The following is an 18764-nucleotide window of genomic DNA, read 5'->3' as shown; positions in this document are numbered from 1 at the left end:
CCTGCTGTCCTCGTGCCCTGCAGTGCTCCAGACGGATGCTTGTTCAGAAAGGTGTCCCTGGGAACACAAGGGCATCCACAATCCCAGTGGGCAATCAGTATTCACATTACATCTGTGAGACGGATGGCTCATGTGCGAGTTGTGGTGCTGTTAGAATCCAAATGTGTGCAGTTTTCCCAATCTGTTCTTCACTGAAGTACAATTTTTTTTATTTTTTTTTTTTTTCACAGAGCTGGAGTGTGATTGTAGGCAAGAAGCAATGAGTTCTGGTTAGGACTTACTGTTTTTCCACCTCCCTACCTCCAGCCCAGCACCTGTTCTGCTTTTTTGGGCTTAATTCACAAGCAAGTTCAGCTTCTGCAGCAAAGTACCAGAGCCAGTTCTATAAGGACTGACAAAAGGGAGATCTAAGGAGGGAAGCAGCCTGTGTCTTCCCTTGCCAAACACACATAGATGCCTCTGTAAGGAGCAGAGAAGGCGCTGAAGGGGCTCTTTGCACCAGCGAGGCAGAAGGTTTGGGAAGGCACCATCTGCACGCTGGGAGAGGGAAGCCCTGGGGAACGAGGTTAAGAGCAGATCCTGCGATGCCCTGCGGAGCAGTTTTGCGTCTGTGCTGACTGGTGGAAGCCTCAGGCAAAGAAATGAGAACTGAGTCCTTTTTTTTTTCTTTTGAGCAAGATGATTCTTTCCTTCCCTAACCAAAGCAGGTTGTTAGAAGAGCGCAGCAGCTTGGAGGGCTGGCTCTCTGCAGGAGGAAAAGCTTCTGCTGGGGAAGATCCATGTGTCTCAGAACATGGAAACTTGGGAGAGAAAGAACAAGCTTCGCAGGAAAGATGCGATTTGGTGGCTATGTGGGATGTCTGTGGGCCACTAAAGAGCACTGCCCAGCAGAGGGAGTAAGCCAAAACCTCTCCTGCCAAAATTGTGAGAAGCTGGAAGAGAAAACCGTCTCTAGAAATGCAGCTAGCACAGCACTTTGCACTGTGTGTGTTAGCCTGTAGCTGCCAATTTAATAATTATTCCCCATAGCCTTTAAAATGCAGACAGCTCCTTTTAAACTCCCAACTGTTAATAGTTTTCTCTATTGTCTTTGCTATTCAGGCTGCTTCTGCACTGGTGCCACACTTCATCTCTGTGCCCCCCTCCATCTACTGTAAAACACATCCCATCTGCTGTGGTGATTGTGTCAGGAGCTTGGCAGCTGTCTTCTCATTTAATTGTCCACATTTCTTAACATGTGCTTCATGCAGCATATTTTAATAACAGCTCTGCAAGCTGTTTTTGAGGGTCTGTGGTGGAGTGGAGGGTACCTGCACAATGGGTATAGGGGGGCACTTGGTGTCTGTTCACAGATTTTCTGGCTCACTCAAATTTTTCTGCCCTTGTAATTCAAATTTGTCCCGAGATACAAATATGGACACAGAAAAGTATATCTGCAGGACTACCTGGCTATGCTCCCTGTACTGGCAGTGGAGACAAGTCCTTTCTCCAGAGGGTAAGTCGGAGCAGGAGCCTGGATTAGCTGCTCTGAGTCTGTTTTTTCCCTCTTGACCCTAAAGGGAGCTGAAGCAAAGGGAGGTTTCCCAGGTTAGGAAGTGTGAATGCCCCCAGCTCTGACTGCTGCTGTTCTGGGAGCCCCTTCTGTCCCACAGAGACTGTGCGGGACCCTGGCACGAGCAGTGTGAAGTCGTATATGAATAGATGCTAAAACTTTCAGTAATGGTTAGGTGGGGTGTGTGTATCCAGTACCTGTTTCTACTTTGTAGAGACACAGATTCTCTGCCCCAGAATTTTATAATCCATCCTTCAGAATAAAGCCTCCAACCCCTCGCCTTGCTTTGTGGTCAAAAGGGGTTGTTGATTCTGCATCAAAGGTGACCCAGAGGGTTGCTGGGGCACCCAGCACTTAGCACCCATCTGTGAAGTGACGCAGCTGATCTGTGCAGCCAGCTCTGAGTTCGTCTTTTACCATCGGCAGGGAGGGCTGTGCCATCTCCTGTAAGCTCTCCCAGGTACCCCAGCAAGTACCACTCTTTTCTCGAGCGTGAGGAGTGTTGTCATTTTTCAATAAGCATCTGGTTGCACACCAAACTCCTGCACTCTTGCTGTGGCATTTCACTCTGTAACCCACCCCCCCACAATTTTCAGCTTTAAATTACTGAACTAGCAAAGACAAGAAGAGGAAAACACAAAGCCTCTCTTGGGGTAGAGTTGATAGGGAATTGCTGGGGAAGTGTTTGCAAGGAGCTGCAATCATCACGGAGAGGTCAGCTCAGCGGGGCGATCTGACCTGAGGCTGGCGGGGTGTCAGGTCAGCAGGAGATGCAGAAGCACCATATGTGAAGAGTGGGCAAGGAAATCAGGCAAAAATGGTACGGGGGCTTGTTAGATGTGCTAAAAACTAGGAACAGAGGTTTTGAAACTCGCTTTGGGATTACTAAGTTAGTATTTTTCAGTTCTCTGTGTTGATTCCTGTGCTGGGAAGGGCACATCCATAGCATGTCATCCCGTGACAGGATGCTTAGTCCTGCCGTGTGTACCTTTTTCTTCTAGATTTGCAAGGTTAATCTCCCAAATGCAAAACTTGAGGGTTCTTTTCTGGGCACAGGAACCACCAGCAAAGTGTTCTTGGGTCTGTAGCCTATAAATTGTTTTTCTAATTTGGAAGCAGGTCTGAGCAGCTTCTAAAATATGCTACGTGATGGTGCAATAAGTTTGTCGGAGTGCTGCAGGACTGCCTTGGAAACAGTTCCCACCGCAGAAGCCTGCCTGTGAAATACTTTTAAATAAGGAATATAAAGGCAATGTATTTTGATCGGTGCTAGCAGCAACTCGATGAGGTTGGAATCTCAGAAACTTTACATTTTCCATTGATTTAATATGACCTCCATCTGACAGCATGTCCAATGTTCTGCTAGTAAGTGGAGATCTCTTTGCAACTTTTCTCTTTAGGACAGTGAACTCCTGACATTCAACATCTCCCGGCACCAGTCATGGTGGAGTGAAAACGGTCCTGGCTGTGTAAGGAAGGAAGCTTCGATGTCTGGCATCAAAGGGCTGGATAGCCATTCCTATGTCTCCGTGATAGGCTGTGCCCTGGAGTATCGGTACATCGAGGTCATGCACAGCTCCTTCCAGATCCTCATCGCGGTGAGTACATCGCCGAGAGTGCCGCCGGGTAGTAATTGTTGAGATGCTGGTTGTTTTTTTAACAGGCACAGATGCTGGCTGATATTTTCCACCCCACTTTGTATCATCAGATTGCAAAACATTATCTGATTTTTTTTGTTGTTTTTTTGTTTGTTTGTTTCTTTGTTCTCCTGTTCTGTTATGAACAATATTGCTTGAAAGAATTGGAAATAGATATCAGCAACCTAACACCTGAAGTAATGCATCACATCCAACCGTACAACAACAAATCATTCTGTATCCCTGTTGGGGTGTGGAAATTCATGTTTTGATAAGAGACCCTTCTGAAAAGGATTTTCTCTTATTCCACATGACTTAGTGATGAGTGCTGGAGAACATATGTGCACATTTGTTGTGAAGAAAGAAAAGGGAAGAGATCCTTATCGCCAGAAAACGAAAAACTTTAAGGAAGCAGAAAGCAGCTTGTTTTCTTTCTGCTGACACCTAAGATGTATGCACTAAATGTTTTCATCAACTCTTTCCTCATTGGATTCTTCCAGAGGCTTTTTAAAGTACTCTGCAGTAACTCAATGTCCTTAATGTTCACTGTTAATTAATTGTTTCTCACTTATCTGTGAAAGGAACTGAAACAAAATGTCCATTGTCCCCCTTTCTTTGTTGGTAGTCCTGTGTTCTGTAGCTGCATTAGGGTTAGCAGCCCACTTCTTTCTAATCTGCTTTGGTTTGTTACTCTGCAGTTAATGGCTTTAAGTACAAAGGGACGTGGACTGCTGAAACGTTCCCGTTTCAGCTTTCGGTTTTGGCTTAAAAAGGAAGGGGAACTTTCCCTGAATAAATGTTACAGGATAACAAATAGAGAAATTCCAAGCTTCTGGAATGCCAAGTACTTCTCTGCACGTTTTTAATACAGCTTTCCAGTGTCTTGATCCTGCATTTCCTATTAGCTGGGATGATCTGTGACCCAGTGAACTGCCGGGAGGGGGGAGGACCCGGCCCTCTTTCTTGCCATGTCACAAAAAAGTGGCAGACAGAGAAGCTCCTGTTTCCGGAGCTGGATGGACTCCCTGGCGTGTGTGCTGGCTGTTAATATTTGGTTAGTTCTCCTTCAGGGAAAAAAGATCTGCATTAAACTGTCTGAGAGCTGCTTCGATGCATGTGTATGAGAAAGGCAAACCTGTGTGTCCAGAAGAACAGAGCCCGTCGTCGTTATAAAGGGCCGTTAGCTGGAACAGGATGGATGCTGCTGAGATGGTGCTGTTCCTGAGTTTTGTGAAACAACGACAGACTTTGAAGTCAGAACATCCCAGACTTTTAAAGTGCAGAAGTATGTCACTGCTAGCCTCTTTCCTAAATGCCTGAGCCTAAATGAACAAAGTTCAGCAAACAAATGGTCCTGGGTTTGTTTGGAATAGACTTTGTTTTATCGCAGCTTACTAACATACGCACATGGCCGTGCGCTAAGCGATCACACCGATATACTGGAGTCTGTGTCTCCGGGAGCATTTTTTCTCCCTTTGCTTCCTCCCGAAGGCATATGACAGTATTGTCTGTGTATCTGCAAAACACCACAAAGGGCCAGATGGTGAGACAGAGGAGGGAACTATAGGATAAAATAGGATTTAGGTAAATATTTTCTTTCTCCTTCTCCCTGAGATTTAAGTTGCAGTGAGTTTTGGAATCCTAAACCCTGGAAATGAGGATATGCAGGAAAGCCATATGGGCTGAGCTCTGCAGAATGAACTAAATTTGTCCTTGTCCTGTAATGAAGGTAGAGTATTGAAGCCCCAGGCCTGTAACTCCTGAAATGCTCTCATAATTCTGTCATCTAGGGGCAGAAATAGAGCTTTTCCTCTCTGCTTTGCTGAGCTAAGGCAGAAAGCAAGGCTTTTCACTTTCTGCTCAGACCTTGCCTGAAAACAGTCAGCCAGTTCTCTCCCTTTTTAGTCTCTGAGGGTCAAACTCTTTGATCCCTGCCAGTATCTTTTTTCTGTTCTCCTGATCTCATTTTAAGGCAGATTTTATTACAAGCTGCTGTCCTTCCCAGAGCGCCTGGCAGGTACCGTGCTGCAGACAGGCACAGAGACCAGATCGATAGGACAAAAAACATCACTAGGAACTTGAAGGCTCAGGGCATGCAACAAGGGACATGACCTAGTTCCCTCCTTGTCTGCCACACATTTGAGATGAGAATAGTCAGTTCCCTGTTAAGAAGAGCAAGGGACAGGCGAAACTGTGCTTTCTGACGGCTTTTTTTTTTTTTTTTTTTTTTGCCTAATGGTTTTTAGAAGTTGTGGGGTGTGGGGTTGTGTTTTGTTTTTTATTCCAGACAAGGTAGTGTGAAATCCATGTTCTTTAACTATGCAGTACATGGCTATGGATATCTTGGTTGTTTTCTGGAAGTACCAATTCCTTGAGACTATTGAGGGTCTGTAGTGCACTGTACTGTGTACTCGGGGTAAGGCTCACTGAATCCAATCTTGTGTGCCAAAAGGGAGGGAAAGCAAACCTGAATCCATCTGGTGAGCACAGTGCTGGCTGTCATCTTGACTCCTGCTGACTGTATTATCCTGCTTCTGGGTGTACATTTGAGGATACATAAGGTCTCAGTCTGCTTTTGCTCAGAGCTTGTCTGTACTCCCTGAAGGTAAAAGCAACTCCTTTAATCTGGAATGCAATCAAATTTGGGTATATCTGTCACCATGCATGATACAAGTAGCTGCAGAGCTCAGTATGAAAGTCTTTCTCAATGCTTTAGCACAGAACACATTGGAGGAAAAAGTTTATTGTAACAACATCTCAAAGTCTGTGCCGTTATAGAAATGTCACTGTAAAAGTAACCCTACCAACACAATTAGGAAATGCAATGGCAACTAGTTTGTCAAGAAAAGAAATCTGCTTTGGTTTTTGTCTTAGCAAGGATTCATCTTGCATTTCCCCAACTTGCCAGCCAGCAGGGAGAGGAGTGATTTCTAGTTTTGAAATACCTGGCATAGCTCTAGGCTGTCCATATGGCAGTTCTGGGAGCAGGGAGGGTTAGGCTTTTCCTGAGGCTCTATTGAATGGGATGGAAATTGGAAATGTCTTCCCAACTGAGAGAACTCATTGCCTGCCTGTCTGCTGTTTTCACTCACACTGACAGGTTGGAAGGTTCCCAGGAAGGCAGCAATGCAAGCCTTGACAGCAGATGTTATGTGAGAGGCAAGGCACAAGAGATGCTTTGCTGTTGGCAGAAGCTAGGTTTTCAGTGGTTGTAACTGCATCCAAAGAATAAAGAAGGTCAAAGAATGAAAGGATTTTGGTTGCCTCTTTTTGGCTATCTGGTGACAACAGTTCTTTCACAATCTGGCTTTTTGCTTTCTTGTAGCAGAGATCTCTTCATTTTCCCACTCTCGCGCTGATGAGAGCATACACACTTCATTATCTCTGATTAGAAGTGAAACCTAGAATACATCTGCCCTGAAGGAGGAGACTCTGCACGTATTCTCTGGTGGAAAAACCAAGGGCAAGTTTTTTCTATTGAGAGAAGAGTTGAAGAGCCCAGAATCTTCATTAGGACAGATGTAGACTAAAGATTTGACATGAGCAACAGTAACACCTCCTAAAAATTGCTTTCCCATCCTTCATGTATCTTGTACACTCGCAGCCAGCTGGTCCCTTTCTGCAGATCTTGCTGTAATTCAGTCTTTCTGACTCCAGCACTTTAGCTCAATGCTGCTGTTTTATGAACACTTTTCAACTTGCTACTAAAAAGTTAACTTCAGATGTCTGAGGGGCAGAGGGATGTACAGACGTGTTTTCCCTGTTCCCTTTGGGCACGCTTGTCTCTTCCTGTCTTTCCTCCTCAGTTCATTTGCCTGCAGAATGCTTGGGACATCCCAGCTCCATCCTCTTTTTTTTGGCAGCATGTGCATTCCCAGGCTGTCTGACAGGCTGACTGAACACACCTGCCTCCAACATGTGTTTCTAATAAAAAGCTTAATTGGATACTTCTGCAGCCTGGAGGAAGCTGGTACTGAACACGCAGAACAAGGGGAGAAACAGCAGCAGAGGCTAAAGCCCAAGAACATTCTTTGGGGAATTAGAGCTTAGTGTCATTTTACATCACTGACATTTTTCCTCCTCTTCCACCTCCCCTACATAATTTGCAAAGATCTAAGAATTATTTCTATGTCCCCAGGATAGTAAAGCTTAAAACTCTCTTTCATACTGAAATCAGAAACCAAGATGGTACTTGGAGCAAGAGTGAAATTACTTCCAAATTCTTGGCCTTTTTGAAGCTTTGTGTTAATTGCTGCTGAACTTGGTGATGTCTGGGGGCTCGATACATCTTCATCAAGGATGTAGTCAGCAGGGAACTGTAGGTGTCTCTTGGAGTCTGCTCATCCCATATTATGGTAGACTCTTTCAATGAAAAGGACTGGACAAGAGCAGTGGCATTTCTCCTCTGTAGCTATATTTCATTCATAATTCATGCAGAAGGTGAAAGCCAGGGAGTCCCAGGAGTTCAATTCATCCCTGAGGTGATATATTTCATTACAATTTAGGTCAGCCCATAGAAAAATGCAATTTATGTTTATGTTGTATGTCTCTTCCCTCCTTGACACTGAAACTCTGCTGTTCTGGCCAGGTCATGAGACTAGCAAAACTTCTTTGAATAAAATGTGCCATTAAATAAAAAGAAAAATTATTGATGAAACTCATGTAAAGAAGGAATGGATTATAAAGTTAATGAAAAGTAAATTTTAAACACTAAGCAGGTATTAAACAAAGTGAGATTATAGAAGAAATAAAAAAGAAAACCCTCTACTCCATTGGAGCTGGAATTGGAGATTTAGAGAAGTTCACTTAATTCAGTAGCTTTCAGTTGGTTTGTTTGCTTTTCTGAATGCAGAAGGTCACCTTAGTCATAAAAGGAAAAATGTACAGAGTGAGAGGAATGATAGTTGAGGGTTATGAGGCATTAATTTCTGTGCAAAGCAAACTTCCCAAGTCAATCTGACTGCTTGCTTGGTGCTTCTGAACCGTGAACAATTTTCAGAGGTTTAGCAGGTTCCCCATGACAGTAGAACTGATAATCTTTCATCCACTCTGCCCATAAGCTGGGCAGATAAGTAATTTTTATTGTTAATACTATCAGGAGTTCCCTGACACAGATATCACACAAGGTTTGTGTGTACATGTTATAAAGTATAATAATAGTGAACAGATCCAGTGCTGACACTTTGCTTGGCTATTAACCCAAAGCTCCTACTCTGATGGAAAATCTGGGGAAAGATTAAACCTTCCTAGAGTTCCTTTGGAATCAGGACACACATCCAACATGCATCTTTCCTCCTTGGATATTTGTATGTACATTACATGATTTGACCTTAAATCCTGTAAAATGTAGAAGGCTGGATCTTCAAACCATAAAAATGCTAGAGCAAGTGCAAAGAACGTGTGTAACCACGCTTCTAATTTGATCCCAGGGTGCAAGCAAACGGATTTCCTCTGGAGACCAGAGTGCGCAGACAGGTGGTTAGACATCTCATGGAATGCTGGGACGGCTCTAATCTGGAGCAGTCCAGTTTTCCAAGAGCAGCTATAACGTCGTTAGCTGCCGCAGCCCAGCTGATGAGCGCTAATTGGTGATTTCACAGCCAAGGCCCCTCATGACGCAAGGCAACGGGGGCTGCGTCAGCACCACGGCCAGCTCCCGGCCCCCAGACCTGCCCCAGCGCTGCCGCCAGCTTCAGAAAGGAAAAAAAAAATAAAATCACTGGGCTATCTGTTAGCACAAACAAGCAATGGAAGAGAAGAAAAAATAAATCTCTGATTATTCTGATTTGGGTTTTTTTTATGTTTTCCTTTTTTTTTACCCTGCCTTTAGAAAGCAATGGTTTTATTCAAAGGCAATTCTAAAAGTCAGCAGGTAAAATGAGATTGGCCACTGCATGTGGTTTTGTGGTCACCATCATGCCCAGAAGGTTTGTTTTTCTTTCCTTTCTGCATGAAGTCCTCTGTAGCTCACAGAAACTTAGTGTGAGGCAGCCCTGGTTTCAAAAATGCAGAGCAGGGGAATGAGTGAGTCTGTAGAGCTATGGCTCCTCCACTGAGGTACTGGGACATGCCTCCACAGGGCCCACCCAAGAGCAAACTAGAGCTGTCTTGTCTTTCAGACAATTTCAGAAAATTGTAAAGGAAATACAACGTTTAGTGATGCTACAAAAAGCATTACATTTCCTTCCAACGAGGTGCATTCTGTCAGGGAGAGCTGGAGAAATCACAACCGCCTTATAACTCCCCAGCAGAAATCTCATTACCTTGCCTTTTGCTTTCTGGTGTGATGTATTTTTTTCAGTCATATTAAAAATGAATGGACTCTACCTTTCAAGCCCTACCATGCATCATTCTGTCTTCCCTTAGAGTGAGTCACTGTGTGTTACATCCCAACTCTTGTTCAACAGAATTGAGCTCACAGTGGAAAACAACTATGTCTCACAATAACTTTACTAACACAGTTACTGTCAACCACGATCTCGCTAAGTGGGGTGTTATGTAAAGATTTAAAATGAAGGCCGGGGAGGATATTTGATTAACAGGAAGAAGGCAATGCAAAATAAAACCCTACTGGATCTAGAATGCTTAAATCCCATAGTACCAGAATTTTGTTTCTCTATCCAGGCTGAGGATGCTCCCAGCAGTGTCTTCCCCTAATCCCACACCTGCACTCCACACCTTACAGCAGATATGATGGCTCCACCATCACAGTAAAGCTGCCAGGCTGACAGTAAATGTTGGCCGTTGAAGTCATGCCAAGCAGGTTTTGACCAGAGTTGCAAGACTGACGCTAAAGTTATTATTCTCTTTATTTTCCAGCTGGTGGGCTTTGTCTACGCCTGTTACGTTGTTAGTGTTTTTACAGAAGAAGAAGACAGCTGTAAGTATTATCAACAGATCCCTTGGCAAAGGTTTTATTAAATTTTATTTCTCTCTCAGACGTTTGCCTTTAAGGGCTGACTTGTCACCAGATTTCTTTCCATCTCTCCATCCATGCAATATGGCACTACCTGCCTTTCAAGGATCAGCTGGTTTTACTGTGAGGTTTTTCCCCCCATGTTACTATATGTTAGATGCTGTAATTCTGGTATGCTTTCAGCACAAAAAAAAAGCTTTATTTTGGCTTCTCACTCAGACTAAGCTTTAGAGAAACCAGGTAGCTTCTTCTGCTTTCAAGCTTATATAGCTAAGAATAATGCTACTGAAATATTACCATTGTAATTGAGAGCACCTACAAAAAAGAACACAGCCCTGTACTCAAGTAGGCCACCTGCTAAGTATCATATGCCACAAGCTGAGGATGAAGCAGAGCACGAGATTTCTTGACAAAGAAGGACCAACCTGACCACTTAATTTAAAAGCAGAGGAAGTACTGTATCTGAATTACAAGGAGGAGGAAGGAGCTGAGTCCCTCATGTTTGTTATACAAATCTCTTACCTGTCATGCATTCACTATGATGTGTCCAAGAAAAGCAAAGACTCGGAGGAATCACTTGGGTTTGTGGGATCTATGCAGATGACCATAACCTGGTTCTGGATTACTTTGCCCTTCCAAAACTCCCTTTGAGACCAATAATTTTGCAAACAAAAGAATGGATGCAGAGGGTTCAAATAAATGTGAGGTCTGATTTCTCTGGCACTCCGTTGTGTCTAGGCCAGTTTACTCCAGGTAAGGATCTAATCCAAAGTTTTTATATCCAAATATCACTTCTTTAAGGCGTTCATTAGGTTTGTGCAAGTGGCTTTGTTGTTTTAAAGCTCAGCTGGCATGGATTGTAGCTGAAAAACAACAGCTTTGAACTGAATATTTGCAAGTATGTGAAGAATGCTGATTTCCTAGGAGTGGGATGCGATGCATTGTGTATCTGACTTGTCCTCATGCTTTTCCGTTTCTTCCTGTGTGGCTGAACTCATTCTACTGACTTTATTGATAATTTGTTTAGAGCTTGGCAGTGCACTTAGCTGAAGTGCTACGTTATAAGTAATATTTTAAAAATTACCCTATAGCTCTTCTGTTAGCTAAACAGACAGAGTTCTGAGCCCCTTTTAAATATGGCAAAGTAGTAACTTGACAGAGCTCATTTGTATAGTAGGGATCTGTTAGGAGAGGCAACTACATGGAAGGAAGCATTATCTGGAAATGCAGAGCTGTTAATTTCAGGATATGTTGGGGGTTTTTTTCCACTAACATATTCCTTTTCCCTCGCAGTTTCCCAGCTTGGAGTTAAAATGCCAGCTTGAATAATTAACAATGACAAACCATCAATATTTCACACTCACAGTGGTAGATCCTTCTAGTGACCTGAACAAATTTGAGCTGCGTTTTAATTTTCTCTTCCATTCGTGGTTTCCTTTAAATGTTGCTTTGATATGCAGCACGAAGTAATTATAAGTGCTGAGGCACATTAATCAGGAAGCTCACACTAACGTGATTTTCATGAGAAAACGCAGTAGTAGGGGTCTACTAATGCTGAATTGTGAGCAAGAATATTTCAGATGTGCTAATGCACTGGAATATATTGCAACAGTGAGCCACAGTTAAGATTTTTTTTAAGTGAGTGGATCTTGAGTGCTTCCATGGTTGGGTGCTCAGATGACAGGACTTTTGTTTGTTCAAGGTACTAAACTGTTACTGAAAACTGCAATTCTTTAAGGTTTCCTAATTTAAACATTCCACAACCGAGGTAATATCATTAGTATCTGTTTCTTAAAACTGTGAACTGTCTTGGTTTTAAAATACTCAAACATTTTCAAAAGTAACTGAGAAAAGGTAAAGTCTCACTGGAAATACTGGGAATTATTCCCCTAATTAACTTAGAACCTCTACAGACTTCGCCCATTAACTGACAGTTGTTCCAAAATCAGTATCAGCATGAAGGTATCCATCAAGATGGAATTTGTGAGAATATGTTGTCCTTGCATTTCTAAATATATTTTAAGAGGGTTTTTTTTTTATTTCTGATATATTTTGTAAATATTTTTTCTATTGTTTGTTCACTAAAAAATACCAAAACTCTTTAACTAACATTTAAAATAATAGTGCCACCTTCAGGGAAGAAAAATAAACAGGCATTTATATAGTTAATAAGACTGCAGTTACTTTTAAAGGGCATTTGAACTGGATAGCTTTCACACTTCCAAACAAAAAGTTGGCACCAAAAAGTGGTCTAAGCTGGATCTGTTTTAAAGGTTTTTGCAAGGCCTGCTAGGTCAGCCACAAATCACACCACAGCACACCCCTCCTGACCTGGCAGCGTTGGCCAGCTCGGTAACGCAGACCTGGCCTCATTTCAGAGGAACTGAGACTTGGAAAATACTTCTGTGGTTGCTAAGGGAATTGTCACTGAAAACTTCCCTCGTTTAGTTCCATTGCCCTTACGGGAATACTGGAGAAGAGGAGCATTGTTTCTATTTGTATACAACTGAAATAAATTGAGTTGGCAGAGGGGACGTGAAAAATATCAGAGCTGAAGATAATGAGGCATTTGTAGTTTTCCAAACCTGCTGTCTTGCAGGAAAAGACAAGTGGGGCAAGAAAACTCGCACTTCACTATATAACCTTCACAGGGATTGCTGTGCTGCCAGCTTCTCTGCTGGCATTCCCTCAGCTTCCTCCTTTCAGCACATCACAGCATGGCTGAGGCTTTGGCAGCTCACTTCTCATGTGAAGTCACGGCACGGTGGCAATACCCAAGGAGGCTGAGGGAGGCCCTCTTGTTTTCTGGAGTCCTTTGTTAGCTCTCTGCTTTAAGTCTTGTGCTAGCTGAATCTCCTCCTTGGCACACTTGCCCATCCCAGGAGATCCTGGAAAAGAGGTCTGTACAGGCAATCCATACTTGAAAAAAATCATTTTTTTGTTCTCTCACTAATTTTTGTGTTATGCCATGACATGCACCAACTTTTCCTTTCATTTCCTTTCAACTTTCTGGCCATGTTTGTTTATTTATTTGAGTTTTGATTTTTTTTCAGTTGATTTCATTGGTGGATTTGATCCATTTCCTCTCTACCATGTCAATGAAAAACCCACCAACCTTTTGTTCAAGCAGACATACCTGTAAGTATCATCTCCTGTGTAAGAGGCTGTGGATGCCTCTTGGTTTGATGGTTCAAGGGTGCCACAGGTTTGGGGTTTTTCCTCCTTGCAGGTTGCTTTCTCCACCAGGCTTTTCAGGCACGGAAGGAATGAACAAGTGGACACCAGAGGGGTGAAACTGCCTTTGCTCAGCCCCAGGTTGCCAGGGTAAAGCTGGTGTCGCTGTACTTGGCTTATGGCAGTGCTCTTTGATAGGAAGCAGTGGGGCCAGCTGTAGGATCTTATTGTTAACAAACTACTGGACACTTTTTCCTTGAAGAAAGCAAAGAGAGGCTTTTCAGCAGGGAATGGTGCCCAAGCAGGTAAAGGCAGGAGGGGTGAGGAAGAGTCAGCCTCAGTGGGTGCTGAGACTTAGCTGTAGCGATAGCAGAATGTGATCCTCAATCTCAAGGCTGTATTGTAGTCTGGCAGGCAGAGCATCAGTGAAAGATCTTTACTGGGGTAAAATCTATGCAGCATGTAGTTATTTAAGCTGTATTTTAGCTCTATGAACAGTCACAACTGGACTCTGACCTACACATCTATGCAGTTTTCATCACTGGTCCTGTCTGTGTCATCCTCCAATCATTTTCTCATGGTGGCACCACAGAATTTGACTCTGTCTTGGGTACAGGGTCTCCCTCTATCTGCTTGGACTTCTAGAGAACCTGTAGTGCACAAAGCTAACACACCAGTGAGTAAAATTACACTGAGCATTAGATAGTTTGTATGCAGGATGGCACCAGTTTGCTACGAAGTTTTCGTAAGTTTTTAAATTCTGTTGCCTATAAGAACAGTCTTCTATATGTGGGGCATCCTTAGAGCTCAGCTGAGAGCAGGGGGCAGAAAGGGGTGTTGTCCACAGCAGCTCCTCTCGTACCACGAATACAGATCCATTGTTGAATTCCAGCTTCAGCCCTCTGATAATCCCTTCCTGCTGCTGAAGGCACACGCACTTTCACATTGTCCACTTAAAAGCTGTTTTTTAATGAGATTCTCCAATATAAAAGCCGGTATTATCTGTTTAAAGCAGCAATAAAATCTGAATCTTTGATTCTCCTTAAATCAAGCTGCAAGAAGGCAGTTCAACATGCAGAAATCTTTTGCAGCAGCTGCTAAGGGAGGTTGGTTTTTGGGAGCAATGTTAGCAGAGAGTCCTGCGAAAAAGAAGGATGTGAGGGTGGGAGAGAAAAGTGGGGCTGAGACAGGAAAAACTGTCCCCAAATAGATTTGTAGCTGTGCCCCTCTGATGCAGTATGGACTTACTGCCCACTTTGTCACTGCAGCACAAGACCAGGAGAACAAATCATTTTCGCAAAGCAGTTAAACTCCCCATAACTTTGGGGGTTCTATAGCATTATTAGAAGGGATGCTACAGGAGATTAAATATTGATTTCCCTCACATTTTGTCACAGTGGGATGGAATTTTCCACAGTCTGCAGAAGCGGTGGAGCTTTAAGCATCTCCCTGATTTACTGGCCTGATACAGCAGTGTGCTGAAGAAACATCACACTTTAACAGTACGGGGTGGGGGCTGCCTTTTTCTTAAAATGACAAATTCTGTTTGTGAGAGAAGCTAGTACTTACAAATGATGTTTTCTGTATGGGGAGATTGTAACATGAACAGAAGCTAGCAATGTCAAACTTCCTTACAAGGGTCTCAGTATGACAGTAAGCTACTCATGAAGTACACAGATAAGTTTGTTGTTCTTTGGTTGCATTCTTCAGACTTTCACTTATCTATTGATAGCTTCTGCCAGTACAATATAATATTTCTTTCTGACTAATGGGAGGTGAAAACAGTTGCTGAGCAGTAGATAAGGTGAGCAGTAGATAAGGTGACCCTCTATAAATTTTCCAGCAGCCAGCAAATAGCAATTTTTGTTTATTTATTTCAGCCTAGCTCTTGCCTTTCTTCCACACGTAGGAATGGGAATGAGAAGAGGAACAGATACTTGATTCTCAGCTAATGATGCCATGGAGTTTTGCAGTCTGGGGCACTGAGTACCAAATGCCTTTGTCCTGCTGTGAAAATCATTTTATGCTGACTGAAGGCATTTTCTGTTTTTATATCCTGTTCAAGAAGATGCAAAGCAACAAATACATCCAACTTCTTTCAAATTTAAATTTATAGAACAGCTAGGGGTCAGGGACATGGACTTTCTATTTTTAACTCCGTTTTGATGAAGGAAATGCTGAATGAAACCAAATCTATTCTACAACTACTGACTTGGAGCTAACTGCAGCCATATACTTTCATTTTAGGATGGCATCACCCTGTCAGTAGACAGCTGCTCTCCTGATAACGCACTTGCCCCATTCCCACCACTCTAACAGGATCACTTTCCTTCATTCCCTAATGGAATTATCCTATTCACTCCAGTTTTATCTGTCCTTTTCTGATGAGATCACACTTTCCTCTTCTCCCAAGGGGCCCTTTCCCTTGTCCTGGCTTGCATTTTTCCCTAGTCTCTCTTCTTCATCTCTCCAAATTTATGAATTTTCATAGATCTGAAGGCCCCACAGAACAATGACATTGACCTAGACCGATGAGCACAGCTCTAGTCCAAGACCAACCCCATAACCTCCATATCAAGCACACAGGCCATGAGTTAGATAACTTAAATATGTTGTCACAGTTTGAAAATATTAAAGAGAGACCGCTGTGTACCTTGGCAGCCTACTTCAGTGGTTATCATCTGCTAAATTCAGTATTCAAAAAATACACCCCATTTCTGGCCTTCAGCTTCCATCCACTGTGCTGAAGAGCATTATTAAAGTCCTTTGCCTTCTACTAGGAGGAAAAAACATCTCCTCAAACTAATACAGGCAATAGGTACTTCCATACCACAATGCAGTTATCTCACAGCTTTATCACGGTAATCTGCTGACCTCCCTGACATCAGCTGCAAGTCTCCAGGTAGTCGGAAAACCGCACAAGTTATCAAGTCAGGTGTTTTTGTTTTTGTTTTAAGCCACCAGCACCAAAAGTCCACCAACAGTTTTGTGCTGTTGCTTACAAAGGCGATTTAAGTGTGCTTCATCTTAATTAGCACCTCCAGCGCTCACACAGCAACACTGATGTTCTGTAAATACAGTTATTTCTATTTCAGGTTCCATCACTGCTTCTGTTCTACATTTCACTGACTCTAGGGAGTTTTGGTTGTGATAGTTCCTATTTCAAGTCACAAGCTTAAGTAAAAGAGGCTCAAATTATAATGAAAAAAATTATTCTGGAAGTTTAGTGTGTAATAGAATTACCCTTAATCTCACTGCTACTTACCAATCAAGGCACTGCTCTAATTATTTGAAAATAATATATTAGGAATCTTGATAGAAGATATGTTAAAGTCTTTTGACACCATTCTCTGAAAGCAGCACTGTGCTATCTCAATTATAAAGCAGAATAATCTCAAAACACGATTTTGTACATGATTTAATACTAAATGAAGAATCTGCCAGATGACAGGAGGTAACCTCTATTTATTTTAAAGGCAGAGAGATGGGCACTAGATCTCCCCACCTTTTAGGACTGTATTTCTAAGGCCAAGCAGTGAGTTGCACAGCTGTGAGGCTCCTGTCCATAACACTTGCTGTGATCCGGCACCCCACGTAGTATATTACATTAACGGTTTAAGAGCTTGAATTCTACTTTAGTTGTGTAGACAGATTTCACTGGACTGGGCACTCACATCTACCCGTGCAAAGGGCCACAGGGTAACATAGGGTGGGACTTTAATCAGATGCAGACTTTGGTATTGACAGGGTAGCAACAGGAGGTATTGGTTCATCAAATGATTTAAGGCTCCAGTTGGTGATTTCAATGTGCCCTAATCGATTGTTTTGTGGTGTGGTCTGTCTGCTAGCCCTAGGCGTGAAGCAGCTGTGAGCATGCCCCAGTAAAGGACTAGACCCCATGTCACAGTCATCCACTTATAGATTGGAAGTAGGTTCTTCAGTAGATCAACTGACAAGTAGAAGTACACAAATAACATTTTTCAATTAAAAAAAAATAATTACATCCAACTGAAACACTAAGGGAGAGGGGGGGGAGGGTGTTTTCGCCTCACTCCCTCCAAACTTTGATGACCAGAATACTTTACAAAGGAAACTGACTTAAACAGGAAAAAAAATCCCACCTTGTTTTGAGGAGAGAAAAAAAACCACAAAACAAAACCCTTCTGCTTTTCTTTCTAGGTAGACTTTTTTCCCAAACAAACAATTCACTGAATATCAACAGGAATTTGCAAACTGTTTTGATCAACCTGAAGCTGCATGTTTAAGAGGTGATGTTCCAGCTGAAAACATTCGCTCATCTTTACTGCTGGCTACGAAAGTAGATCTGCTTCTGCTGCTGCATCTACACACACACACAAAAAAAACCCCCACATTGCTGCAATTTCAAGAAGCTATTTTATTCTAGAGATGACCCCCAGCTTTTAAAATTCCTAACCAAGTTTTATGCAGTCCAAATGCTGAGGATAGACAGACCTAACACTTTGGCTCCTTAGTCTAACCGCAGTATATTCAGGTCTGGTATACGCATAACATTATTTTCAGACTTGAAGAGTACTTAACCACATTACCTCTGAGCTCTCAATCCTGTTCCTCATCAGTAGTCAATTATATTTAAAAACCCAGCACAGGGAAAAAAAAAAAAAATCAACCAAACCCACAAACAAAACCCCAATTTTGTCCTCATTATTTCCACATCATTTGTTATCTTAAGTAAGCAACTTAGTACTTGCTCTATATTAATGCCCTGCCTTTAATTTTTTTTCCCCCTACAGGCCTGCGTAAATGAAGAGAACCCAGAGGATGGATAAACCTTGTACTCCACCATCAGAGGTGCTGCAGGAAATGTTCCCCTGTAGCCTGGGTCTTTGGCAGAAGAAATGCAGGATGGTGAACTCCATTCCAGTTTTTGTTCCTTGTCTTCTTTTCAAATGCAATGAATGTACATTGAAGAACAGCCACACGGTTGGTTTTTAAGTCTCCAAGTGCCCTGATGAACCATTCCTACTATGGTCTGGTGGGACCAGCCAATAAACAACACAGGCCTGAAGAGCTCAGGCAGAACAAGTTCACCAAGAGCCTCTCTCAGGAGACACAGTTGAAGTCAGAGCTGCTTCCTTGCACCATGGATCCATAAAGAAGGAAGCACTGCGTAACACCCTGGGACATTTCATATGTTTTGTAGTTAACTTCTTCCCTTTCTCCTTTCCCTTATTCTGAAAAGAGCCTAAATTCCCTAACAACTTCATCTCCTCCCTGCCTGTATAAAACTAGGTGGGGGCTATTTACTTTCAAGTTATTAGGGGTTTTTTTAAGTTATAGAGGAGAACTCTTCCCTTCTTCCCCCTCCCCACCCATCCAGGACTCCCTTCCTCCTTCTCTACTCTTTAGACATGGTCAGCACCTTAGCAGTAGGCATTTGTCCTGGATTTCAGTGTTCTGGGACCTAACTCCTACAATGCTGAACAGCTGAAAACTAGTACAAGCG

General features: G+C 42.8%; 1 protein-coding gene across 1 annotated transcript in view; it reads left to right on the top strand.

Moving 5' to 3' along the window:
* NKAIN4 (Na+/K+ transporting ATPase interacting 4) overlaps nt 1–18481 on the top strand; it is a gene marked incomplete at its 5' end in the record, with an annotated part of 24642 nt that extends 6161 nt beyond the window's left edge. Inside the window, 4 exons of the mRNA XM_010078896.1 lie at nt 2953–3150; nt 10009–10069; nt 13159–13243; nt 18052–18481. Of these exons, the coding sequence (XP_010077198.1) occupies nt 2953–3150; nt 10009–10069; nt 13159–13243; nt 18052–18061 (354 nt within the window). The remainder of the gene's footprint in view (nt 1–2952; nt 3151–10008; nt 10070–13158; nt 13244–18051) is intronic.
* Nucleotides 18482–18764: the final 283 nt, after the last annotated feature.

This window comes from Pterocles gutturalis, unplaced genomic scaffold (assembly GCF_000699245.1).
Source record: "Pterocles gutturalis isolate BGI_N339 unplaced genomic scaffold, ASM69924v1 scaffold21558, whole genome shotgun sequence".
In the NCBI taxonomy this organism is placed as follows: Eukaryota; Metazoa; Chordata; class Aves; order Pterocliformes; family Pteroclidae; genus Pterocles; species Pterocles gutturalis.
Note: the sequence above shows the minus strand (reverse complement) of the source record. Positions and strands in the feature narration are given on the sequence as shown.